This window comes from Suricata suricatta, chromosome 6 (assembly GCF_006229205.1).
Source record: "Suricata suricatta isolate VVHF042 chromosome 6, meerkat_22Aug2017_6uvM2_HiC, whole genome shotgun sequence".
Classification (NCBI taxonomy): Eukaryota; Metazoa; Chordata; class Mammalia; order Carnivora; family Herpestidae; genus Suricata; species Suricata suricatta.
In genome coordinates, this window is record NC_043705.1 from 2139956 (window position 1) to 2167267 (window position 27312).

At 41.8% G+C, this 27312-nt stretch overlaps 1 protein-coding gene across 1 annotated transcript; it reads left to right on the plus strand.

Annotated features, from left to right (window-relative positions):
• The first annotated feature begins 9867 nt into the window (after positions 1–9867).
• Positions 9868–27312, plus strand: TRIM58 (tripartite motif containing 58). Its single transcript, XM_029941766.1, has 6 exons — positions 9868–10298; positions 15556–15651; positions 19413–19643; positions 22563–22585; positions 22679–22779; positions 26723–27312. The coding sequence occupies exons 1-6, from the start codon at positions 9876–9878 to the stop codon at positions 27310–27312; spliced, it is 1464 nt and encodes a 487-aa protein (XP_029797626.1). The 5' UTR covers positions 9868–9875.

Consider the following 27312-nt stretch of genomic DNA (forward strand, 5'->3'; position numbering starts at 1 on the left):
CCACAAACCATGAGATCATGACCTGAGTCAAAGTTGGATGCTTAACTGACTGAGCCACCCAGGCGCCCCACACAGACCTTCATTTCCAAAGTGGAGTCACCACCTCCCTAAAATACCACTGTAATCCCTAACATTATCATTGGTAGGGACATGAAGAGTGATGGATGGAGAAAGAATTCTCAGTCCATCAATTTAAATTATTTGCAGAGTTATTTTCAAGTACTGTTTAAGTTTTTTCATAAAGTAAGAATGAGTTATTCAAGCATTATATTTCATTGCTTATTGTATTCTCCACATATTTATATGATGTGGTTGGTCCATTATGGGTACAAGGAATGCTTTGTGCTACATTTTCAATACAGTGATTGATGATTTTGTATTTTTTTTTCTTTTTTTAGAAATCCTTAATATCCAAGGACAAACTTGGGCAAAGTGTTTTTCTTATAACTTAAAACTACTCTCAAGAATCAACTAACTGGAAAAAAAAAAAACTGATGAAGTAATTGAAACAACCAGCCAAGTAGCCAGTATAGATATCAATAATTATTCTTTTCAAGACAGCCATTTTCTTAAATGAGCACACAATGTGTTATTATCTTGAAAAACCTCCTGGCACATAATGATGAAGAAAAGTTCTTTTCTGAATATCTCCACGTTGAACACACAATGGAGATAAGGAAATTCAGAACAATTACCTTCTGCAGGGATTTGAACTGATTATGTCCCCAAAGATTTGCACGTTCCTTTCTTTCTCTCAGGTGCATTATATGACTGAGAAGTGAAGGGTTTACACATGGTTTGGTGAGTACGTATTAGATGCCATGCCAGCCAAGCACAAAAACCCATATAAGGCTTGTAAAAGGACCCATTTCACCCACAAAGACAGAATCAGAAAGGCTTGCATAACTCAGCAGGGTCACCCGAGGGGTTTTTGGATAACAAAATGTCACTAACCAGGGTCAGAGCACTAATGTTTGAATGCGGATCTATTTCAGCTTCAAATCCACTGTAATGTTGTTGGGAGCTATCTGAACTCACCAGGCGAGCGAAAATTCCTGGTGAGGGGATGGCAAGTTTGCACCGTCTCTTGCCGCCAGACAACAACCAAAATCTACCCTCTTGTAACTTTAATTTCTGCTTGGGCACCAAAGCTTCAAGTGCTTTGCTGATTAGTGTCAGGAGCAGCCTGTCCCCCTGCCCTGTCCCTGAGGCTTGATTGCACCTGGTCAGAAAAAAGATGAGTAAACTAGATACACCCTAATGTGACTAAGGCAAGCAACATATAATTTTCCTCCTAGCTGAGCAATTAACTGATAACTGACTACCTTCTGGGCCTGAATGCCTTTGTAAAAGTCACTACTACAATAAATGTATCAATCATCTTTGGGACTATGAGAGCAGGCATTATGTCTCCTGGAAATCCTGTTTTTCTGGAAACTTCCTCTGAGAGCTATTAACAGACTCATGATCCTTACTCATAAAAAACTGACCTTTAATAAGCAATGCTGTTTGCCTCTTGGTTAAAGGTCGTTTTCTTAGGGCTATACCTGAAGTTGTGTGTATCTTGGTCTTAAAAAATACCTGCCCTTCCCATGTGATACCATGAGTGCCTGTAACTAAGTTTTTAATGACAATCATTACTACTAGAATTGTAACTTCTGCAGAATCCATGTCCTGGAAAATTGTAAAAATTATCTATGAGAAATCAATTACTGCTCTTTCTGCCCATTGTACCTTTCACCATAAATAAAGCTAGAGAATCAGACAGATAGATGCCTGCCTGGGATCAGAAGGAAACTCGAGGCTCTCTCACTCTCTCTCACCAACAGCGTCCATTCTTCAGGGAGCCCTGGACCTGCTGGAGCTGGACTTGGCATAACATTCTCCTTTTAGGGTGACTCTGGGAATTGTGCCAGCTCTATTAGTGGAATAAAGCTCAAAGGACTCCAAAGGAAAAGAGTAAATGCTCATTATACTAATGAGAAAAGGTTTTTTGTCCTGCTGGGTAATGCAGGAGCTAGTAAGAGAGAAAAATGAATACATTTTTTCTGCATAAAAAAATAATTTCTATCCCAGAAGTGGTGAGAAGGAATCTGAGGGAGATGGGTGGTTAAATAGCCCTCCTCAGGGGACTAGGAAAAGTGTTCAGATATAGCCTGTAAGAATGATACCTAGACATTCATCTACTAAGATCTGCTTTTCAGAGAAATTTTACTTTAAAATTTTTTAATGTTTTTTTAAATTTTTTACTTGAGAGGCAGAGAATGACAGTGTGAGCAGAGAGAGAGGGAGACACAGAATGGGAAGCAGGCTCCAGGCTCTGAGCTGTCAACACAGAGCCCGATGCGGGGCTCGAAACCATGAAACGTGAGTTCATGACCTGAGCCGAAGTTGGACGCTTAACCAACTGAGCCACCCAGGCGCCCCTAGAAATTTTACTTTAAAATTGTTTCTTGCTGGAGTCTAGCTCCAGCAGGTCCGGGGCTCCCTGAAGGATGGACAATATTGGTGAAAGTGAGTGAGAGAGCCTGGGCTTCTTTCTGCTCAACAGTCAGGCATCTCTGCACTGACCAGAGAGTGAGCTTTATTTATGGGAAAAATGTATGGGGTACAGAACAGAAGTGGCAATTGCCTTAGACAATGATTTCTGATGACAAATTCTTTGACATGTAAAAATTTCCCAGAACATAGATTGGTAGAAGACTCATGAATAACCTTTATCAATAGTGATTGAAGTAGGTGACTAGCTGCTGATCACAGGGGAAGGAAGGGATCTTTAGCATTCAAATATAAGGCAAAGTTTTTAGCATAGCAAAGGCAAGAGTGAGTCTTTTGTGTGAGCAGGGTTCAATAGCCTGTTTTCTCCAGGGGAAGAAAAACAGGTTTTCTCAAGAAATGTAACATTTGCTCCTATAATCACAAAAGAAGGAACTCCTATACTAAGTTTTTTCATAAGGTACAATTCACATATTTTTAGCATAAGAAGGTAAGGCACTCCTGATATCAGTCAGGCGCCGTGGGGGTTGGTGCTGAAGCAGAAATTGGGTTGAGTGGGGGAGGCCTCCACCTTGCAAACCCGCCTTACTTCAGAAATGGCTTCCAGCAGTTTCTGATTTTTAAAAGTTTACTTTTAAAAGGCCCAATACTGATATTACAAGTATTCCCTGCATTTTGGAAGTTTGTATTTCCAGGTTTCTAAAGGTTGCCTGTGTGAGAGACTTGCGGCTGCTTTTACTAACCAAAATAAGTCTGAGGAGGATTTTCGCTTTTACAAAACAAGTGAAAAGCAGAAAGAGCACTCGGTGTTTGTTTCTGGGGAGGTACTGAGGCGGCACGCACCCTGGGCACAGCAGTGCCCCCTCCAGCTCCTTCCCAGGAGTGACACTCAGCATCAGGCCTCCACAGCTTTGAACTTGGCCAGCCTCTGTGCTTTATCTTGTTTTGTTTTGTTTTGTTTTGTTTGCATTCATCAGTAAGATGCATCCCTAGGTATCAGAAAAGCCTAAGAGAGTTTATTTTGTGGGTCTGGGAATGCTCAAAAATGTTTCTGTGTAAGTTTTTTTTTTCTTTCTATTATTTCAGTTCATAAAAGTTTTTATATGAACATTCCATTTTGGGAGGATCATGTGACTTCTTTTTTTATACTTTGAGAATGTGTTCACTTATTTTTTTAAATGAGGCTGAACTTTGTAATTTTTTTTAAATTAAGTACTTTGTGTCCTGCTATTTCCAGTCTCAGGAAACCCTCTTCAAATATCGCCATGAATTCTTCCTGATTTCTCTCCACCCTGCCACTAATTAAACTGTGCTTTCTTCTCTGTCTTTAAATCTTAAAGGAAGCTGGGGAAAAGCTCCTTTATGACTTACTTGTTTCTCCTTATGCTATAATGGCTTGTAGAAGACTCTTGAATTCAGACATTCTTAGCATAGGGCATATCCTGCAAGCACTAAGTGACAGTGCATATGTTTGTAGCAAACTGATTTACATCAGACGCTCTGTGAAATACTGGATTCCACGTTAGACCATTAATTGTGAGTGTGTGAAGGTTTATATGTAAAGGAAAAAATGTCTCGGTGCCTTTTCTCATGTATTTTACATAGAATGGAGACAGAATAAGGAGTCGGGATAACATTGTACTCATTGAAGAATCTATCACAGGCCTTCCTTGGAGGTGTGGCCAGAGAAGCCTAGAAGGTCTGTTTTTACACTTATTCGGATATAGAATAATGGAATCTATATAAATACAATTGAACCCAGGCTGCCTCTATATGTGTGGAGAAATATGCATGTCCCATTTCCCCCCACACCTCCAGCCACACTGGAGCCTCCCTGAGAACAGACAAAGCCCCTAATTCACAGTGACCCATTGGGTTTCAATACCCAGATCACCAGGAAAGACAACAGCGGGGGCTGGAAATAAAGCTGTCATCAGTACCCATTACCCACAGATAAAAAGCTAAACATATTTGCATAGGATGCAACACTGGTCATCAGCTGGTCTTGCCCCGTCTCAGCCTGAGGAGGAACCACATCCAAATACAGGAAGTTCCAAGACATCCGATATTGCTTCATACGTCACTGGAGTCTGCACTTGTGTTTATTCTGACCTAATTCCACCCGAAGTCCAGATGCAGGCTGGCAGTCCCGGGTCTCCCTGGACACTGTGTTCCAGTAGCAGTTACTTCATGAATCTTTTCAGACGTATACACGTATACACATACTATCTTCATTCTGCTTGTCCTGTTTGTCCATCCTCCAAACACTTGGTAATATATGCCACCACCTTGTTATTTTGGCCATGTGCCAGTTCTCTCCTACAGCTAGATATAAGCTCTGAGGTCTTCCTCTTAAATGTTTAATGTTTATTTATTTTTAAGAGAGAAAGAGAAAGAGAAAGAGAGAGAAAGAGACAAAGAATGTGAGCCAGTGAGAGGGGGGCAGAGAGAGAGGGGGAGAATCCCAAGCAGGCTCCACACTGTCGGCACAGAGCCTAATGCTGTGCTTGAACACACGAACCCTGAGATCATGACCTGAGCCGGAATCAACATTCAGGCGCTTTACCGGCCCAGCCACCCAGGTGCCCCTGAGGTCTCTTTCGTAGTTAGCTCTGTATTTGAGCCCAGTACCCGATTCCTAGCTTCTAACCCCGTCTACTGAAGGAGGAACGCCATGGGTCTGCAGGGCACTGTAGCATCACCGTTAGACACTGGACACTGAAGTAGAGCGAAGGAAGGGTCTGATCCCACTCCCCGCGGGTGGTCCCGTCTCAGATTTCTCATCTCTAACGTGTGGGCGGGGCTTACATTTCTTTCAGAGAATCATTGCAAACCTCACATAGGACATTGTCTTTGTTATTTTCCTCCAGAAGTTACACTGGGTCCTTACTGTGTGCTGACCCAGAGGGAAGAGACTTTGGAATAAAAATATGAACAGGATACATTTTTGTCCTTAAATGCATTAAATTAGTTAAAAGAAAATTGTAATATAAATCACTTTTTTAAAAAAAATTTTATGTTTTTTATTTATTTTTGAGAGACAGAGACAGTGCGAGCAGGGGAGGGTCAGAGAGAGAGGGAGATACAGAATCTGAAGCAGGCTCTAGGCTCTGAGCTAGCTGTCAGCACAGAGCCCGATGCGGGGCTTGAACCCACAATCGTGAGTTCTTGACTTGAGGTGAAGCCGGACACTTAACCGACTGAGCCACCCAGTAAATCACTTTTTAAATATAAAATTACTGGAGCACCTGGGTACCTCAGTCCATTAAGTGTCTGAGTTCAGCTCAGGTCATGATCTCATAGTTTATGAGTTTGGGCCCCACATCACACTTGGAGCCTGATTTGGATCCTCTGTCTCCCTTTCTCTGACCCTCCCTGACTCACTCCCCTTTTCTCTCTCAAAAAAAAAAAAAAAAAGATAAACTTTAATAAAACATATATGACATTACTACATAAATCTACACCTGTCAACAAGCACAGATGCTGATTGAGCTCAGGTATGTGGGAAACAGGCCAAGGGGTGGATTTGCACACTGTACCCTTGGTTCTCCATTATAGTCCTGAGGAACCTCTCTGCTTCGACTTTTCTTTCTGGATTCCTTCCACAGACACATGGAGGCACACTGGATGTGGGCACCTCTTACCTAACCGGGGAAAACTGAGGCTGTGTCCATAGAGGACATTTGAAAACGTTAGCTCAGTGACTCACGCATGCGTTCTCTGGGGGAAAAGGAAAAACAGAAAGGCAGGTTGTAACTGCTGAATGAAAACCAACCAACCCTTTTAAAAACCACAAACAGGAAACAAACTGCTGTGTCACTGGCTGCTGCTTTTGAGGTTTGCACTTTTTTTTTCCCCTGTGGAGTAGGATGAGCTTGGGTCCAGGAGATTGTGGATCCCCAGAGCTGAAGCAAATGGTATGGCCAGGAAGGGCTGAGTCTTGTGAAAGGAAAGAATATGGGCTGCGAGAGAAAATATGGATGCCTCAGAGAGAGCCTTCCAGGAACCCCAAACCACTGTGCCTAAGAAGTTAGGGAAGGTGAGTAGGGAGGAATATTCAGAGGATGGAGGATCCCATATTGTCAGAGAAGGCAGGACCCAAATGGAGAGGAGAATTAGAGAAGGAATAGTAGTGAGGGCATTTGGAACCATGCAACCTGAAAGTCCAAGGTAAGAAGAATCTGGGAGAAAGCTGACCAAATTATGGTCGTATCCACGCACATAGATATTTTATTCACCTTAGAAGAAAGATCGTGAGGAAGTACAAATTTAAGTTAGACCAACCCTATTAAACAAGACAGTGCCCAGAGAGTCACTTCACATAGCATTTGTAATTACACTGAAATCAAATTATAATCAGTCCACAATGTACGTGCACTGAGAAGCTGCAGGGGGAATGTGTTTTTGTAACAGCAATGATCGTACCGACCTCATTCCTAGGCTGGAGACCAAACAGAGACTAAATGCAGCTAGCCTAGAGTCAGTTGGTGATGAAATGCTATTTGGCATCAATTCACTTGCTCTGCCTCACCCTCCTGAAAACCACTGTGGTTCTCAAACTAGAAGCCAGCGAGCTTCTCTTAGCCTCCTGGGAATTAGGAACTGTACACACAAGTGAGCTGTTACCAATTCATCCATCATTTGAGCAGATATATTACTTTATTGTGTCTCCCAATAAAACATAAAAGGTTCTAGCATCACTGAGTGTCTCAAGGTTATAAATAAAAAGGAAACAATATCTGTAAACTGTGGGAAAATATGGAACTCACTTTATAAATTTTTTTTCATTTTATTCATGTTTAGAGAAAGAGAGAGAGAGAGAGAGAGCACAGGTGGAAAAGGGGCAGAGGGAGACAGAGAGAGAATCCCAAGCAGGCTCCACACTCCGCCCGACTCGGGGTTTGATCGTGAACTGAGCCAAAATCAAGAGTTGGATGCCCAACCTACTGAGCCGCCCAGGCACCCCAGAGCTCAGTTTTGACATATTATTTTCATCTTTGAAATTCCCTCATCTGTGATCTTTTAGTATAAATTATACTGATTCTGTTCACTTATTATTTATTCAACTAGTGTTTACTGAGTGTCCAAAGGTGTCAGTCACTTTTCAAGGTACGGGGGACATAGCACTGAACAAGACAGAAAGTGTCTCACTAGCCTTCTTCCATTTATTTTGCTGTTTTTCTTTTTTAGGTTTATTCATTCACCTTGAGAAAGAAAGAATGTGCGTGAATTGGGGAGGGGCAGAGAGAGAGAGAGAGAGAGGGAAAATCCCAAACTGGCTCTATGCTGCCAGCACAGAGCCTGATGCAGGGCTTGAACCTATGAAACCATGAGATCATAACCCGAGCCAAAACCGACTGAGTCACACAAGCATCACTTTGCTATTTTTCTTTAGTTAAATATACTTACTGGCAGAGACTGACCCAAATGTGTGGCATCTGTGAGTTCATTTGATCCTCTGAATAGTCTTATACAGTAGCACTAACAATGTCTTCATATTTTAGAGGAAGTTTGGCACAGAAAGGTGGACTTGGCCTTATCTAAACCCCTTTGGCTACAAAACAGAATTTCCCTGACTGGTGCTCTTCAAAACAAGGAGCTAGCTCAGCCTGTGCCAGGGCGTGCTTTTCTAGTGGAAGCCCTCTGTCTTTGGCTTTCTTTTCTAACTCTAGCTTTCCGTTGTTCAGCTCATATCGGCATCTGTTTGTTCTCAAAGAATCTACTTTGTTTTTATCCACCTAGACTTGGGGCGGATAAACCTTTCAGACCCTACCCACCACCAAAACTTCAAGCCAGCCCTCATCCTTGGACCAAGGACCCACAAACCTCATCCGAGCCCAAAAGAGCTGAGTAATGTGTCCCCGCCTCTCGCTGGGACCGTATCTGCAGCCACCCATCCTCATCTGTCCCCACACACCAGCCCGGACAGCTGTCAGGGAGGAACGTTGTCGCCTCCCACACAGTTCAGTTCTGTGCACCCTGTGCCCTCGGTGTGTGGCTTCCCTTCCTGCCTCCTTCCTGTTCTCACCCTTCAGTTGTTAGCTCAAGGGCTCTGCGGCCTCCCCCCAGCCCAGCAGCCTAGCTCTATTACATTCTGGTGCATGCGTGAGCATGCTTCTCCTAGTTAGTACTCTGTAACTGCCTGAGGGCTCATGATGGATCTGAAGGCTCCTTGAGAGCTGAGCAGTTACGTCTTTCTCTTTGCCCTTGTGTCTGAGACTCTGGATACTGACAGATGTGTGCTGAGGGGCAGACTGGGTGATCAGGTCCGGGCACACTCACCATCACTCCAAACTCCACAAAAAGGAAATTACATTTTGCACCGTGACAGACACTCCCTGCGTTTGCCACCTCTCACATGAACTAACGGCCTCACCATGCTTATCCTGAGTGGAATCGTATCCCCCTTCAAATCATCTTGCTCCTTATGCATGTTTGTCAGTCTCCCCCATCTCAGAGGGGAAGGAGGACTGATGAACTCTGCCTGAATTATTCCTTCTGAGGAGACCCTCAGCCTTCAGCTTTGCAGCAGTAATAACAAGTGTGCGGTCCTGGCAGAAGCCTCACTGAGCTACACTAGACACCATGTTCTGGACCAGGGCTGGGCTCTACACCTGTCATCATTCTCCACACCTCCGTTGCTGCATCTCCACAGCAGCCCATCCCACCTACTCATCTTTTCTTTTCCAGTTTATTTATTTATTTTGAGAGAGAAAGTAAGAGAGAGTAGGGAGAGGTGGGGGCTTGTGGGGGTGGTGTTGGGAAGAGAAATCCAAACAGTCTCTGTGCTGGCAGAACAGAGCCCCATGTCCTGCTCCAAGTCACAAACCGAGAGAATGACCTGAGCCTCAATCAAGAGTCAGGTGCTTAACAGACTGAACCACCTGGGTTCCGTACCCATTTCTTTATCATGAGCTAATTAATCAGGGGTAGACAAATTAAAGTTTGGAAAAGATTTAAAAAAATTATTATGCCTTATAAGGATAAGAAGGTCATGGAGTAGTTCAGAAAATACAGAAAGGAAGGAGCTCAGCAACTCTCCAAATGCACTGGCAGTGAACACATGAGCTCATGTGGCGCCGAGAAGGTACAGTATGAGGGGTTCTCTTAGAAATGTTCAGTTTCCTAGGAGGCCAGGCCTAACGCTGTTTACCATTATTTTAAGTGTTAGTTTTATCCCTGTAGCTGAGGGTTGTCTGAACCGTGATCTTTCCCGGGAGGGGCTGGGCTCTTGGAGCGGAGCCAGGGGATAAGGCCCTTCCTGTGCGGGCTCCTCCTGAAGCGGTAGGCCCTCCCTCCTGTGCCAGGCCAGGGGCGCAGATAGTGCGCACAGCGGGACACAGAGCGCTGCTATCAGTGGGGACAGGCGACCTCCGGCCATGGCCTCGGGGACGCCCGGGGAGCGGCTGCGCGAGGAGGCGCGGTGCCCCGTGTGCCTGGACCTGCTACAGGACCCGGTCAGCGTGGCCTGTGGCCACAGCTTCTGCCTCGGATGCATCTCTGAATTCTGCGAGAGGTCCGACCGCGCGCAGGGCGGCCTCTACGCCTGCCCGCAGTGCCGGGGCCCCTTCGGGCCCGAGAGCTTCCGGCCCAACCGGCAGCTGGCCAGCCTGGTGGACAGCGTGCGGCAGCTGGGCCTGGGCACGGGGCCCGCGGGCGCGTGCCTGTGCGTGGAGCACGCCGAGGAGCTGACCCTCTTCTGCGAGGTTGACCAGCAGGCGCTGTGCTGGGTCTGCGACACCACCGCTGACCACCGGAGCCACCACACGACGCCGCTGCAGGAGGCCGCGCGCTGCTACCAGGTGAGAGCGAGGCGCACCTGCAGGGCGCACAGGGACAGGCCCCCTGGGAGTCTGGAAACGGGGCCCAGGCAGCTTGCAGCCCGAGCCACGGCTGTTCGTGACCCGCCTAGGGACAAACCCACGACACCCTCCTAGTCTGAAGGACTCCAGGCCCTTCCCATACCCCGTCCCTCCAGGTCACGTTCAGGTTGGGTCTCCTTGCCTTGTCCATGGTGACCCCTTTGGGGACCTCTGTTCAGGACTTCAAACGCACCATTAGTTTAGACTGTCCCTTTTCCAATGAAGCCTTCCCGAGTCTTTTAGTTTCATCTTGTTTTTATTTACTTTTTAAAGTTTATTTATTTATTTTGAGAGAGAGAGCAGAGGAGGGGCAGAGGGAAAGGGAGAGACTCCCAAGATGGCCCAGCACAGAACCCCTCGTGCGGATCAAACCCGTAGGCCTTGAGATCATGACCTGAGCCCAAGTCAAGAGTTGGATGCTCAACTGACTGAGCCGCTCAGGTGTCCCTCCTTTTGGATTTATTCTTCCTGATGCTGATATTCTGGTTCCCACAGTGAGATGTCTGGTGTGAAGGGCTGTGTTATTCAGTTGGTTCTTGGTTGCAGGTGCACATCTTTATTTTGAATGCTTCCTAATAACTCTACGTTGTATAATGCCTGGCGTTTTCATAATGTTTCTATGTTGATTAATATTGTCACCAAAACAACGCCGGGGTTTGGGCACTTGTTAAGAATCATGTCTGGTGAGTACACAGCTCTGACCTCCTTTAAAGTCTGGAGGTGCATGCGTGCCCTGAAGTCAGAGTCCAGTAGGTAAGCACCCAGGCCAGTCTGTATTCCACACCTATTTGTGGACTGATGATGTGAGCATCCTCAATGAACAGGTGACTCCTATTGGGGTATTTGGCCCCCAAAGCAGCATCTGTAAAACTCTAGTAGAATTTTCCCTACTGATGCTCTTCAAGAGTTCTTTGACATATTCTGATCATGCTTATTTTTAGTGTTTATTTTTGAAAGAGAGAGAGCAGGTGAAGGATGGAGACAGAAGAGGACAGAGGATCTGAAGCCAGCTCCAGGCTCTGTGCTGACAGACCTGTCACAGGGCTTGAACTTACAAAGAGTGAGATCATGACCTGAACCAGTCGGATGCCTAACTCACCGAGCCACCCAGGTGCCCCATCTGATCATGTTTAAATTCACAACATCTGGAACAGCTACTACCACAAAGAGATCAAAGTCATCATTAATCTACTGACATGTTTAACTGAATACTATCACAATGAAATAATTTGCAAATACTGAATTTGTAAAATAATAATAATGTTATTAGTATTTTAATTTTGCTTTATTGTTTTTTAAATTTAATGTTTATTTATTTTTGAGAGATCAAGCATGAGCAGCAGAAGGGCAGAAAGAGAGACACAGAATCTAAAGCAGGTTCCCAACTCTGAGCTATCAGCACAGAGCCAACATGGGGCTCAAACTCAGGAACCTGAGATTGTGACCTGATCCAAAGTTGGATGCTTAACTGACTGACCCATCTAGGCGCCCCTTAACTTTGTTTTAAATCAAGGTTTTGGGACATTTCCCACCTCAACTTCCTTCCTGATATACCTGGAAATACCTTTTAGATTTTTTTTTAGGTTGTGTCTATAAAATTGGGGTTCCAGCTCCCTACTAGATATTCTTTTGAAGTATGTTGTTTTTCCTTTCTTTTTATACAGAAGTTACCTCCGTGTAACTTGGCTACATGTAATATTTCTCAAGAAGTTATTTATATTTTAGTAGTCCTTAATTAAATACTGGATTAATATCTGTTAAACTCCTTTGCCTGTCAGTCAAGATTTTTTAGGGCCCTAAGTTCTGTTTCCACAGTTCTTATCTTAACCAATCATGAGGTCCAGGAAAACCAGAGTGATTACTGTGTTCCCCAAACAGGCCAGAACATTTTCACCTCCTTGTATTTGCTCACAGTTTCTTCCACCCAAGGGAGCGTTCCTCTAACTATAAGTGTCACAGTTCTATTTCATGCAAACACTAAAACCAATGCCACTTCCCCCATTTTGTCAAATGTTTCCAGAAATTCTACTGATAGTTTATGTATACATTATGGATAAGATTATAGCAATCTCTTTTTAAAGTCACTTGTTGTTTAAGATTTATTAAATGGCTTTAGGAAGAATCCCCCCCCCCATTTTTTCCCAAAGATTTATTGAATGACTTGGGACAAATTAAAAAATATGCATATGTGTGTATCTTTATGGGTGTTCTCTATAGATAAGGTATATGTGTTTACTTCTAGCAGGGTTGTAAGGTTAAAGGAGATTTAGTTTCTGTTTTTTTTAATTCCTCATAAGATTTATGATATTCTGTATCTTCTTTTCACTCAAGCATTAGTAATTTCAAGGTTTCATTTGACCAAATAACAATAAACACTTTTCTTATTATAAATCAATAAGTAACTTTCTAAGAGGTTGGGAAATATATTGATATAAGGAATAACATCACTTTTGGGGTACCTGGGTGGCTTATCCGGTTGAGCATCCAACTTCAGCTCAGGTTATGATCTCGCGGTTCACGAGTTTGAGCCCTACATTGGGCTCTCTGCTATCAGCTCAGAGCCCTCTTTGGATGCTCTGTCTCCCTCTCTCTCTACCCCTCCCCCACTCACTCTGTCTCTTTAAAAATAAGTAAACTTTAAATCAGATTATTTTTTAAAAGGCATGACATCACTTTAAACCAAGCACTAATTAAGACACAATTTTGTCTACTGAACATTTGATGCTACCTGGTCCATTACACATTTTTTCCAAAATTAGTGGGATATTATATAAAAATAATACTTCCACTGACTTTATAATTGTGAATGTTTCTTGTCATTCAGTATTTTGCAACACACTATTTTAGTTCCATCATGTTAATATAAAATACATTTTTCTCACTCTCCTATTGTTGACATTTGAAGTTACAGTTCTACTATTTTATTTATTTTATTTTATTTCATTAATTAATTTTGAAAAGTACTTGTTAACAGTTTGAACTACCAGGATGTAACCTCATCACATCCTTAATCTTTTCTTCTGCTCTTCTGATGAGGAATTGGACCTTCTCAATAACAGGCTGTATTGGGAGCTTTCTTTCCCCAAACTTTCTAGTAGCCAGATTGCACATCAGTGATGGGGGCAGCTCCAGACTTGTTTCTCACAGCATGTCCCTGTGTCTTCTCACTGATTAAGGTTTTCCAAGGCTGACAGTTGGGAAGACACTCTGGTTCCTCTTTAAGTGGTAATGTCTCACTTATACCATGTTTTCCAAGGTAACCTGGGTGATAGTTTGCCAGAGTCTAGCTCCAGCAGGTTCAGGGTTCCCTTGAAGGATGGGAGGTGTCAGCGGGAGAGAGGGAGAGAGTCTTGAGTTTCTTTGTAATCACCAGGCAGGCTTCTCTGCTCTGATTCTCCAGCTTTATTTATGGTGAAAGGTGCAAGGGGCAGAAAGAGCAGTAAATGATTTCTCATAGATAATTTTTACAACTTTCCAGGACATGGATTCTGCAGAAGTTACAATTCTAGTAGTAATGATTGTCATAAAAAACTTAGCTATAGGCACTGATGCTATTATATGGGAAGGGCAGGTTTTGTTGTTGTTGTTGTTGTGACAAACCCTCAGGTATAGCCCTAAGGAAGCAACCTTTAACCAAGAGGCAAACAGCATTGTTTAGTAAAGGTCAGTTTTTTATGAGTAAGTGCGGGGGACCAGCCCACGCACCCCAGTGGAAAGGTCCCCAGTAGGGGGTTGGTGTTGGCGCAATATCTCTAGAAAAGAAGATGGACAAGATGGACAAGACAGACAAGACAGACAAGACAGACAACGTGGATGATGGTAAAACCACACTTTATTAAGATAGCCAGGGTCTTATATACTATGGGTGATGACATCATTTCTTTAATGATTACATAGTTCAAGATTTTTGAAGTAAAGACATGCTCCAGAAAGGGTCATTCTTATCAGGACAGTAGTAAATAGAAGGAACAATCAAGTCATTACAAGAGAAGGATTCCCTAATAATGGTCTGGCTCCAAGCGGAAGATGAGCCTGAAGAATTCTATGAGGAGATTTACATTCCTTAAGGCTCTTCATCAGTTATTCAAGGGTAAGATGCTTATACTTTAATAAGCAAATTTTTTGTCAGAGGTTTGTGTTAACTCCCTTCACCAACCAAAGAGCTAGAAAGCAAAGCAAGGGGAGGGCTGGAGCCACTGACTGACCCAAGTTGATTCAAAGCCTAAAAGTATATGTCTCTTTACAAAACAATGAGAAAATCATAGGATGAACAGAAGCCACATGTGCGGCCGAGGAGACCAAATATTGTTTGAGGGTTATTTTTGCCTACTGGACCCCAACAAGTAAGGGTCATTAGGCTCTTTATAACTCTAAGAGAAAGTTTCCAGAAAAACAGGATTCCCAAGAGACATAATGCCTGCTCTTACAGTCCCAAAGACGATTGATAAATTTTATTGCAGTAGTGACTTTTGTAAAGGTGTCCAGGCCCAGAAAGTAGTCAGTTATCAGTAGTCAGTTTTCAGGAGGAAAATTATATATTGCTTGCTTTAGTCACATTAAGGTTTATCTAGTTTACTCATTTTTTCCCTGACCAGGTGCAATCAAGCCTTAGAGACAGGGCAGGGGGATAGGCCACTACTGACACTAATCAGCAAAGCACTTGGAGGTTTGGTGCCCAAGCAGAAATTAAAGTTACAAGAAGCTAGATTTTGATAGCTGTCTGGGGGCAAGAGACCATACAAACTTGCTGTACCCTCACCAGGAATTTTCACTTAACCAGTGAGTTCAGATTGCTCCAAACAATATTTTTGGAAGTTGATCTTATGGTGATGCATGCAGCCAGTATTCCCAGCCTCCTGGGAGTTTCTGTGTTTCCCAATGCAGCTGTGGTCCTGGCTCATGTCACCCCTAAGTTTCCAGATCTTCCTCAGTCTGGATGATATGTCCACAGTCCAGAGGAAATAAGTATTATTTTAAATAATACTGCAATGAACATATATTTAGATAAGTCTTTGATTATATCTGGCATTAATACTTAAAATATATTATATTTTACTTAATCATTAATGAGGTTGAACATTTTTATGTGTTCACTAGAGCCTGTTTTAATTGATCTTTCTATTTCCTGATATACCTGGTTGGTATTAGGCATTGAAGTAGGGCATCTATAATGGGCTCAGCATATCTTTCCAAACAGGTAAAACTCCAGAGGGCCCTGGAAATGATAAGAAAGAAGATGGAGGAGTCCTTGACTCAGGAGATCAATGTGGGAAAGAAAACTATCATTTGGAAGGTAAGAGATTCTTGGAACTTCAGAAGTCTTGCTTGTCTGAAAGATCCAAGTTTGGGTCATTAAATTACTGTTCAACCATCTTCCCTGCTCCAGTATTTTTGTTCCTTTTATATACTTGCTCTAGGGAAACATCTCAGTGTCATCCTGGATCATCCCATCCCTGCAAATTATATAATGTATGTGTGTTCTTTTTATCTCTGTTAATACTACCCCAATCCAAATTATAAAGAGATAGTTTTACTGATCTTGATGATACTATAATTTACTGCTCCAATCCTAGTACCTAGAAAGGCGTCTCATACTATCAACACTAGTTTAAAATATATGTATGTGTATGTGTATGTATGTGTGTGTGTATATATATATACACACACACACACACACATTTATATATATATTTATTGGATGAATGACATAATAATATTTCACAGAATTGATGGATACAAAATATAGCTGTTAGTGATCATCTTACATATAGGAAGATAATGAGAACTTTCAGCCTCTTCTCATAATTGTATGTATAATTCATATACATGTCGTTTTTTTAACAATTCATCAACTTTTTCACTTTACTTTTCACACACACACACACACACACACACACACACACACACACACACAGTGATTCTCAATCTGCAGTGATTTTGCCCTCCAATGGATATTATGCAATGTCTGTACATATTTTTGGTTCTCACAACTCAGGGGGGAATGGGTTTGCTACTGGAATGTCATGGGTGAAGGGCAGGCATACTGCCAAACACAAAACAATGCACAGGACAGCCCACAGAAACTCACAATAAAGAATCATCTGGTAAGATATCATTAGGGTCAAGATTGAGAAACTATACATAGAAATCATATGTACATAGTAAACAAGATACATAGGGCTTATTTTATAGAGTATTTTTATTATTTGTCCTTTTCCAAATAACCCTTAATCTGTGATTGTTTTCTATATTTTTTCTAATTACATTTTTGAGTTTATTTATTTTGAGAGAGAGCGAGAGAGCATGCACATGCCCGTGCACGAGAGCAGGGGAGGGGCAGAGACAGAGGTAGAAAGAGAATCTCAAGCAGTCTACCGTCAGCACAGAGCCCATTGCAGGGCTCAGACTCACGAACTGTGAGATCATGACCTGAGCTGAAATCAAGAGTTGAAGGCTTAATGGATTGAACCACAGGTGCTCCTGTATTTTTCTAATTCTTTCTTACTTATTTCATTAAAATATTGTCTTCTACTCTATCCTCATACAGATATTTCCATAAGGACCATTTAGGCTTCATTTTTCTTCTATGCTGAGTCTTATCTTTCTCTATTGCTGTGCATATTATATGTAGTTAAACACTTACTGATAATTTTTGTTCTTTTTAGACTAATAATCCAACTAAGTTGTTTTTGATCTTGACCTGAGCACAGATTTAGAACATCAGAAGCTCCATATGTAAGATCTGAGTTTCTGCATTTTGAACCCTTCACTATTCTAAGTAGATGTGATTCTAAGATCCCTGTTCTAAGTCATGTAAACTTGTATGATCTTTACCATTGAGAAAGTAGCCATGTGGGCCAAATGCAACACACATGGGTTTAATAAACAAACTCTAAAACCCAAAAGGATGATGTGAGAGAAAAATGGATTGCAACTAAACTTCTTGCCATTCTGTCCCTCATGCCTCCAGCAATGCTGCTCCCAAATGGCTCAGGCTACAAGATCAGGAATAAATTACATGAATTGTACTTTTCAGATCAAAATATGGAACTTGGAGTTGGTTGGTATTTTAAAAATCAGGATTATATGAATCTAGTGGTTTAGAAAGTTGTAGGAAAAGGTAGAGTTGGAGAATTGCAGGAAGGTTTTGAGTCTTAAGAGACTTGATGAGGATCATTATTAATTTTTATTTTATTTTACTTTTATAGAAAAAGGTGTAGCTGGAGCTCCTGGATGGCTCAGTTGATTTAACACTGACTCTTGATTTTGGCTTGGGTCAGCAATCCCAAAGTCATGGGATGCAGCCCCACCTCAGGCTCTGTGCTGAGCATGGAGCCTGCTTCAGATTCATTTTCTCTGTCTCTCTCTGCCCTTCTCCCTGACTTTCATGCTCTCTCTCTCTCTCTCTCTCTCTCTCTAACATAATGATAATAATGTAAAATAAAGTAAAAGGTGATAGCTTATGCCCTTTAATCAAGCCACGACATTATAATGTTTAGCAATGGGCCAGGGAATCCAAAATGAGAGGCTGTAGGAGATTAACTTGCTTCCTGTACTCAGTTTAAAGCTAGTTTCCACATACCAGTATGAAGAGAATAAAATTTATGTCTCTATGTATAATAATGCTGCATCAAAGTATATCACGTAGGTCTATTTTAAGAATGCCAATGTGAGATTTGGGTGGAAATCAGAATTAATTTCCTGAAGTTAACTCTGGAGTAAATGGCCTGAAAATCATTTATTTACTTTTGGGCTATACAGAGAATGTTAGCCTTAAGGTTTCACAATTACAAAATTACTAAGTAATATTCGAATTTCTATCTCTAAACCTCTTTTTTTAAAGTTTACAAATCTAGGTCTCTGTAATCTGTCCTCATAATACTTCAGTTATTTCTACCTGTTCTCATTCTAGTGACTATTTCTTTAAAATCAGGTTCTTTCTTTTTAGATTTATTTATTTATTTTGAGAGAGAAGGAGAGAGAGCTAGAGGAAGTGGGGGAGGGCCTGAGGAAGAAAGAGAGAGAGAATCTTGAGAGTCCAGCAAGGTCTTCGCTGTCAGCACAGAGCCCAGCACAGGGCTTGAACCCAGAAACCCTGAGATCGTGACCTGAGCTGAAGTCTGATGTTTAACGTATGAACCACCCAGGTGCCCCTCTAGTGACTGCTGTAATAATGTATTTTAACTTCATTGTGCAACTATTCCATGCTAGTCACTGCTCGGCAGTTTAATAGGCATGCAGTTTTATTCCCCATACCAGCTCTTTCTCCATATTTTGTTTATTTTTTATTTTATTTTAGAGAGAGGGCACAAGCAGGAGAGAGGGACAGAGGGAGAGAGAGAGAAAGAATCTTAAGCAGGCTTCATGCTCAGCAGGCTCGATCCCACCACCTGATCATGACCTGAGCCCCTATCAAGAGTTAGGGGCTCAACTGACTGAGCCACCCAGGAACCCCCTCCCCATATTATTGTTATTATTATTTTAATGTTTTATTTATTTTTGAGAGATAGAGACAGAGTGTGAGTAAGGGAGGCCAGAGAGGGAGAAAGGGAGACACAGAATCTGAAGCAGGCTTCAGGCTCTGAACTGTTAACACAGAGCCCGACACAGGGGCTCATACTCACCAACGGTGAGATCATGACCTGAGCCAAAGTCAGACACTCAACCCAGATGCCCCTATTTTATTATTCGTTTAAATAAAGTTCATTTATTTATTTTGAGAGAGACAGAGTGAGTGGAGGAGGAACACAGAATTAAAAGTAGGCTTCATGCTGTCAGTGAAGAGCACACAGGGCTTGAACTCATAAATTGTGAAATCCTGACCTCTCCCCAAACTTGGCACCAAAACTTGCCTATAAAAGTGCCGTGCACCCAAGTCCACGGCAAAAATGGGCACCCAAATCCAGCTGCCATTCTCAAACTCTAGTGGCCTCTGGTTCCTGCATATTGATAAAATGCAGCCCATCGGTTCACAGACGTCGCCTCCAACCTTACTGTCCCGCACCTGCATGTGCTGCCCCCTTTGCTGATGCTCTGATCCCGGCCTCACTCCAGGAGAAGGTGGAGATGCAGAGGCAGCGCTTCAGGCTGGAGTTTGAGAAGTACCGAGGCTTCCTGGCCCACGAGGAGCAGCTGCAGCTGCGGAGGCTGGAGGAGGAGGAGAGAGCCACCCTGCAGAGGCTGCGAGACAGCAAGAACCGGCTGGGGCAGCAGAACAGGGCCCTGAAGGAGCTGGCCGAGGAGCTGGAGGAGAGGTTCCAACGCCCGGCTCTGGGGCTGCTGGAGGTGAGCACAGCGAGGTGCAAGTGAGGCCGCAGAGAGGAACGACCCACCAGCCGCTTTCCGAGAAAATCCACGCAGGCCTTCATGCTCTTGAGGACAAGGGCACCCTGGGCTGTGTGTGTGAGGCACCTGAATTCTAAGTGCTAGCATCAGAATGAGGAGGAACCCTGCAGAATTGTATAAAATAGTTCATAGTAGAGAGAAAAATTTAAGTATTTTTTTAAATTTATTTTTGATACAGAGAGAGACAGAGCATGAGAGGGGGAGGGGCAGAGAGAGAGGGAGACACAGAACTGGAAGCAGGCTCCAGGCTCTGAGCTAGCAGTCAGCACAGAGCCTGACGCAGGGCTCGAACCCACGAACGTGAGATCTGACCTGAGCCGAAGCCGGAGGCCCAACCGACTGAGCCACCCAGGCGCCCCAAGTATTTTTAAAACAGAAAATTAATTTGATACCTTACCTATAAGGTTAACCAGACGATGGACAATCTACGGTATGCTTCCTGAAAAACTTTTTTTTTTTAATTTTTTAACATTTACTTATTTGTTTATTTTGAGAGAGAGAGAGAGGGAGGGAGACACAGAATCTGAAACAGGCTTCAGGGTCTGAGCTGTCAGCACAGAGCCCCGTGTGGGGCTCGAACTCAGGAACCTTGACTGAGATCATGATCTGAGGCTAAGTTAGACACTTAACCAACTGAGCCACCCAGGCGCCCCATGAAAAACACTTCTTACAACTTCATAGTCCATCTGTCAATGACGATGTGCTATATTTCTGTGATGGCCAATCCCAAAAGTCTTTGGTAATTGGATGTTCAGTGTCAGAGCTGAATGTATGAATGATGTTTTAACTTGTTCAGATCGAAGTTTTCCTGTTAAATCTTATGGCAGACATTACTTTCCTTCCCTATCTCGCATGCCCATTCCAGGCAAGGTGAAGAGTGATTCAATGGGTTTGTGCAGTCTCCTCACAATCAGAAGGGATATACAGCAGAGACACAGATAACAGGAAAAAGGAGAGATGTGATTTTAACCCTTCATGAGGTCATCAAAACCCCAAGTGAACAGAGAAAGCCATTGTTGTTAATGTATGCACATCATCATGATAGACTCCACTGCAATAGGACATTACTGGGCATATTTCATTGTGTCTCATCCCCTGTGACTCATCAGGAGATTCTGGACTAAGTAATTCATATCATCCCTTAGCCACTTATCCACAGATTCCACCTTGTCTGAGTTACCTCCAGACGCTGAAAGTGCCGTGAAATAAATGTTTATATTAACTATCTACATAATGTTTACAAGTACAATAAGCAAACAGCTTTGGTTACATAGTTGGGGGGGGTCATTGGATGAATGAACTTCCAAAGTATTTTTATTTATTTTGTCTTATTTAATTAATTTTATCTTCAATATATCTATATATAAATAACATTTTATTATTATTATTATTATTATTATTATTACTATTACTATGCTTATTTCCAACTAAGTAAGAGAAAGGAATTAATTTTCTGAATTTCAATAGTAAATATACACAGGAACCTTAACATTGTATTTTTTATTTTAATTTTTAAACAATATTTATTTATTTTTGAAAGAGAGAGACAGATCATGAGTAGTGGAGGTGCAGAGAGAGAGAGAGAGAGAGAGAGAGGGAGGGAGAGGGAGACACAGAATCCAAAATGGGCTCTAGGTTCTGAGCTGTCAGCGCAGAGCCCAATGCAGGGGGCTCAAGCTCACAAGCTGTGAGATCATGACCTGAGCTAAAGTCAGACACCCAACCAACTGAGCCACCCATGGGCCCCTAACATTTTCAATAATAATATTCATCATCTTATCTTACCATATCTCAAAATGCACCATTAAATTTTTTGTTTTACATTTATTTTTGAGAGACAGAGCACAAGTGGGGAGGGGCAGAGAGAGAGAATGAGACACAGAATCCAAAGCAGGCTCCAGGTCTGAGGTGTCAGCTCAGAGCCTGGCATGGGGCTTGAACTCACAAACATTGAGATCATGACCTGAGCTGAAGTTGGACACTTAACAGACTGAGCCACCAGGTGCCCACAAAACACACCATTCAAATCTAGCAATTATTAGCACCAAAAGATGTTAAAATAATTTATAGTACAAATCTTAAGGAGAATATATTCTAAAATTATTTATTTTGATTGTGACATCCACCTTTTCCTTTCTTCCTCAGTTCCAGTAAGCAGCATTTTGCCCCTAAAAGCCTGTTGGTCCCATTAAAAGTAATTATATCCATGCTCTTATACCTTCTCAAAATGTATCTGACACATGGCTCTTTTTAGAGGGAAAATGAAAATGTAAGGCAGGTGATTAACTTAAATAATCTCCTTTGAGATAAATGTTGCTATTAATTAATGACTTTCTTTTTTATCCAGATAGGAAACCTACTTACTTATGTGTTCATATGTGGGTTGGTTCAAAGAATGAGAAATTTGGGGTTTTCTTACTGAGACATTGAGAGTAACATTTTATGTCTATGCCTTTTATCAGCCTTCACATAAATTCCGGAGACATTTATGATATATTTTTATCCTCATTTCATCTACATTTATTTTGAGAATGTAACTCTTTATTAAATATCCAAATGTCAGAATTATAATTTCAGAAAATAATTAATTAGGGTAATATCATAGGAGTTAACCTAAACTTTGTTTAGTCTGATTCTATCCAAATAGAGGCAAACTGATTCTATAATGTTAAAATTCATGAGAAAAGTCAACAGCCAATTTCTGGATTTGGTCAAGTAAGAGAGATTCACATCTCCTCTAGTTTCATCTTCACGGTTAATTATTTCCAGTCATTCCTAAAGAGACATTCATGGTTTGTTTCTAATCTGTCAAGAGAGGTTCAGAGACCTGACTCACATCTGCTTATATTTTACTTTCAGGGTGTGAGAGAAGTCTTGAGCAGGTATGTTTACTTTCTGAATCAGGGAATGGGTTGGGAGATGGAAAAGAAGGTGGATAAACCTACTGAGACTTATTGGTTCTGTGTCCTCCACAGAAGTAAGGATGTCACACAGCTGGAACTGGAGACCATCCCCATGGAGCTGAAGACAATGTGTCGCATCCCTGGGATGAGAGAAATGTTGAGAAGGTTCCAAGGTAGCCTGTGTCTTTGAGCTTGGAGAACTATGCAACCTGTGGTGGGCTGTTATTGTAACGTGTTACTGTACAAGTCAGTCCGCAGCAACAATCAAAACCCAAAGCTTACTGACTAGTATCAGTAAGGCCTATTTTCAGATCATGTCATTGTTTTCCTTCTGGATTAGGGAGGCTTTGGTTTCACCTCATCTCTTTCTGGGAGCCATGAAGATAGAGCCCACCCTCCTTTCTGTCGCTGGTAGCTTTTGTTATGGTGAATCGGGCACGACTCCTAAAGGCATCCGCACGAAAGTGGCACACTGGCTTCCCTAAAGATTTTATTAACTAAAGTGAGTCGTATGGTCATGCCAAGTTATAGGAATGGGTGGGAGAGAGCACTTTTCTCAGAAGAAAGAGAAGTGGGATATGTGTGTATAATAATAGAGAATATCAGAGTTACTAACACCCATTTTAGCTATATTTAGTTAGAAAAATTAGGCTTGAAATTGTGGCTCATAGCTTATGAACTGTGATATAAGTAAAATTAGTTCCAGTGAATATCCATTCCCCTGTTTATAAAATGCTGAAAAGTGCATTGTTTGGAAAATTAAATGAATCATATTTGAAAACAAAAAAAATCAGTATAAAAGCATTGCAGTACATCAAATAATAAGAGGTTTGATTTATTTATTATCACTTGAGCAGTAGCTTAAATTATGTAGTCAATAAAGCCAAAGATATTCAGTCAATTACTTTTGTATAGGAAAAACTGTGGTGATATAAATTCATCTTTAGGTCTGTTCTTTAAAACACATATAAATTCAATATCTGTATTTTTTAGTTTGTATTTTTAATGTTTATTTTTAGTTTTGATAGAGAGAGACAGACACAAACAGAGGAGGGGCAGAGATGTAGGGAAACACAGAATCCTAAGCAGGCTCCAGGCTCTGAGGTGTCAACACTCACAAACTCAAACTCACAAACTGAAATTATGACCTGTGCCAAAGTCAGACACTCAACTGACTAAGCCATACAGATGCCTCTGTATTTCTTTTTAAAATTCAAGTTATACAGGGCATTGAAAACAAACTATGGCTAATACTGGTTTCATTACTTACAGGGAGACAGCTCTGACCCATAATGAGAAAACCCACGATAGCAATCTTGTTCCTGCTCAATGATGGGCAAATTAACATATACTAACTGCATGAATTGTTACAATTTATTACACTCCCATAATTGGTGTCCTCATATTCCCATTTCTTTTACCGAATTAAACAATTAATAAATCAATTCAATAAACTGAATTTTTGCCAGTCACTTTTCTAAGTATTGAAATATATTATTGAACAATAACAAAAAAATTCTACAAATCCATAGCTTTGTGTTGTAAATATTTACTTAAATTATGCAAACTACACGGAATGTTAGAAGATTATAGAGAATATAAGGTAAGGGTGGCCAGAAGTTCTTGGGGTTGGGCATCTGATTTTGAACTTGACAATCAAGGAGGGCCTATTCATGGATAACTCATCAGATATCTGATCTGAAGGAAAACATTCTGGGCAACATGAATAATGAGCGCCCAAGCCTGAGATAGAAATACAGAAGATGTGTTTAGGAAATCTGAGGAGGTCTCTGTGGCTGGGGAAGAATAAACAAGAAAAGAGTCAGAGAGGCCAAGACAAGGCCAGCTAGCACAGGGTGGTAGAGGTGGGTCACTGAGAGCAGGACGCTTTGCCATGGAGTAAACAGGAAATCGATGAAAACTCTAAATGGAAGAATAGCATGATTATATTAATGTTTTGAGAGGCTCACTCTGTATGCTTCATTGAGAATAAATGCAAAGGGGCAAGGCTTTAGGTGGGAAAAGCAATCAGAAAGCGTTGCAGTAATTCCATCAGAGATGATGGTGGATTGGGTTGGGGTGGTACTGTTGGAGGTGTTGAGTTGTGGACAGAATCTTGGCATATTTCGAAGGGAGAGCTGGCACGATCTGCTGTTGGGTTTGATATGGGTTCTCAGAGAAAGAGGAAAGTCTGAAATGATCCCAAGACTTAAATCTCCAGAGCTGTTGTAACAGAGTTGCCATTTACATTGATGGTTAAAGGGCGGGTATGGTGGAAGGAGGGGAGTTAGGTTTTGAGCATATCAATATTGAGATGAGTGTTAAATATAAAAACTTTGATGCCAGGTAGGCAAATGATTTTGCAAATATGGAGTTTTAGGAGAAAGGTCTAAGGTAGAGATATGCATTTGGAATCAGTAAGCATATGAATGGAATTTTAAATCAATGAGCCAGCCAGCCCAGGAACTATTGTGGGCTGAGACAGAAAGAAGAGGTTCAGGTCCTGAGTCCACTGGTTTCTCCAATGACAATGATGGAGAAGAGGGGAAAACCGGAAAGGAGATTAAGAAGGAGTGAGGAGAAGACAGAAGAGAAAAGCATGATAATTGTCTTTGGGGAAGAGAAAAGAGGTTTTCCAAAACGAAGGTATTTTCAACAGCATTGAATGCTACAGAAAAGTAATTTAAGGTGAACTCATCGGTGTGGAGGTCACTGGGGAGATGGACATGGACAGTTTGGTTACAGTATTGTTATATCGTGATGAACAATTGAATCTACGAGAGAAGGGGTGGGGGAGGAATTGGGAGATAGACCATAGTAACAACCATGCCACAGATTTATTTTCTTATAAATGGATCAAGGAAGTGTGCTGGATGGGAAATAATGTGTAAAGACATTACATACATTAAATACACCTAGCACAATTCCATGGAAAACCGCATCTCAATCTGTTATTTATGACCTCTAGAGTGTGGGGAGATCACATAAACTCTGACTGTGAGTCTCCTCATCTGTGAGGTGGGGATGATAACGGTCACCATGAGGGTGGGTAAATGGGTTAAAAGAGAAGAGGCATTACTTACATGACCCCCTCAGGTTTAGGTGTCAACATAAGATCACTAGAAGTGGTCATTGTAATAATATTTGTTATTATTATGTTAAAAATAAAACTATATTGATGAAATTTACTTCTTTATAAAGAGAAGACACTGAATATTTTACATCCTCCCTTTTTCACTGAGATTTCACACAGAAATCTAGTGATTTACTATTGATTTACTGGTGAAATCCTAGTAAAATTTCACATCAATCTGACTGGAGACGTCATAGTAGCAGTATTGGTTTTCTATTGTTGTGTAACAAATGACCACAAATGTACCTGGTTGAAACCTCATACACTTATTAGCTCATGGTTTTACAGCTCAGACATCCATGTGGGATCAGCTAATTTCTCTCCTCAGGGTTTCACAAGATCAATACTACGGTTTTGGCCAGGCTGGTCTGCTCTGAAGAGTCTGGGGAAGAATCCACTCCCAAGCTTATTCAGTTTATAGGCATAATGTAGTTCTGAGTTGTAGGCCTGAGATGCCTATTTTAAGGGTTCGTGTGATTAGCTTGGATCCACTTAAATAATCCTCCTCTTCTCAAATAATGTAACATAATCATGATGGTAACACCAGGGTCTGAAGAATTCTGCCTATCGGAGTAACATAACTTTGAAAGTGATGAATTTCAAATTAATAAAAATTTCCTATGGATTTTGAGAACAAAAAATAAATGAAGAGGATCTTCCTAAGAATACCCAAAGTGCTCTGAATTTGGGGGAAAGGAATCTAAATGGTCAAGCACATGGTTTGTCACATTACCAATGGTTATATTTTTATTGGGGGCGATAATGAGTCCTGAGTCATGTAGAGGTAGCTGAGGAATACAAGGAAGTGATGAAGAAAATACTCAGCCACTTGCAAGGGAAAATATTTATTTTGCTTTCTTTAGAAGTTAATATAGAGAGAAAAATGGAGGATATTATGGACTATTATTCATAATATTGTAGCTTCCTAAGTTTTTACCTGCCTTTTCTGACCTGTCATACGTCCCACAAAATTCTTCCCACAGTTGACGTCAAGCTGGACCCTGTCACAGCGCACCCTAGCCTCCTCTTGACTGCTGACCTGCGCAGCGTGCAGGACGGAGAGCTGTGGAGGGATCTCCCCAACAACCCTGAGCGATTTGACACATGGCCCTGTGTCCTGGGTTTGCAGAACTTCTCCTCGGGGAGACATTACTGGGAGGTTGTCGTAGGAGAAAGAGCAGAGTGGGGTGTAGGTGTCTGTCAAGAAACCATACTGAGAAAGGGGGAGACCACACCGTCACCTGAGAACGGAGTCTGGGCCATGTGGCTGCTGAAAGGGAACGAGTACATGGTCCTTGCCTCCCCATCAGTGCCTCTCCTCCACCTGGAACGGCCTCACTGCATTGGGGTTTTTTTGGACTACGAAGCAGGTGAAATCTCCTTTTACAATGTAACAAATGGGTCTTACATCTACACATTCAACCACCTGTTCTCTGGTATTCTCAGACCCTACTTTTTCATTTGTGACACGATCCCTCTTATCTTGCCACCTATGACAGATGTGGAGTCAGAAAATTGGGCATCCAGTGGTCATTTTTACTCTGTTTCTAATGTTGAACATGATCATTCCTAA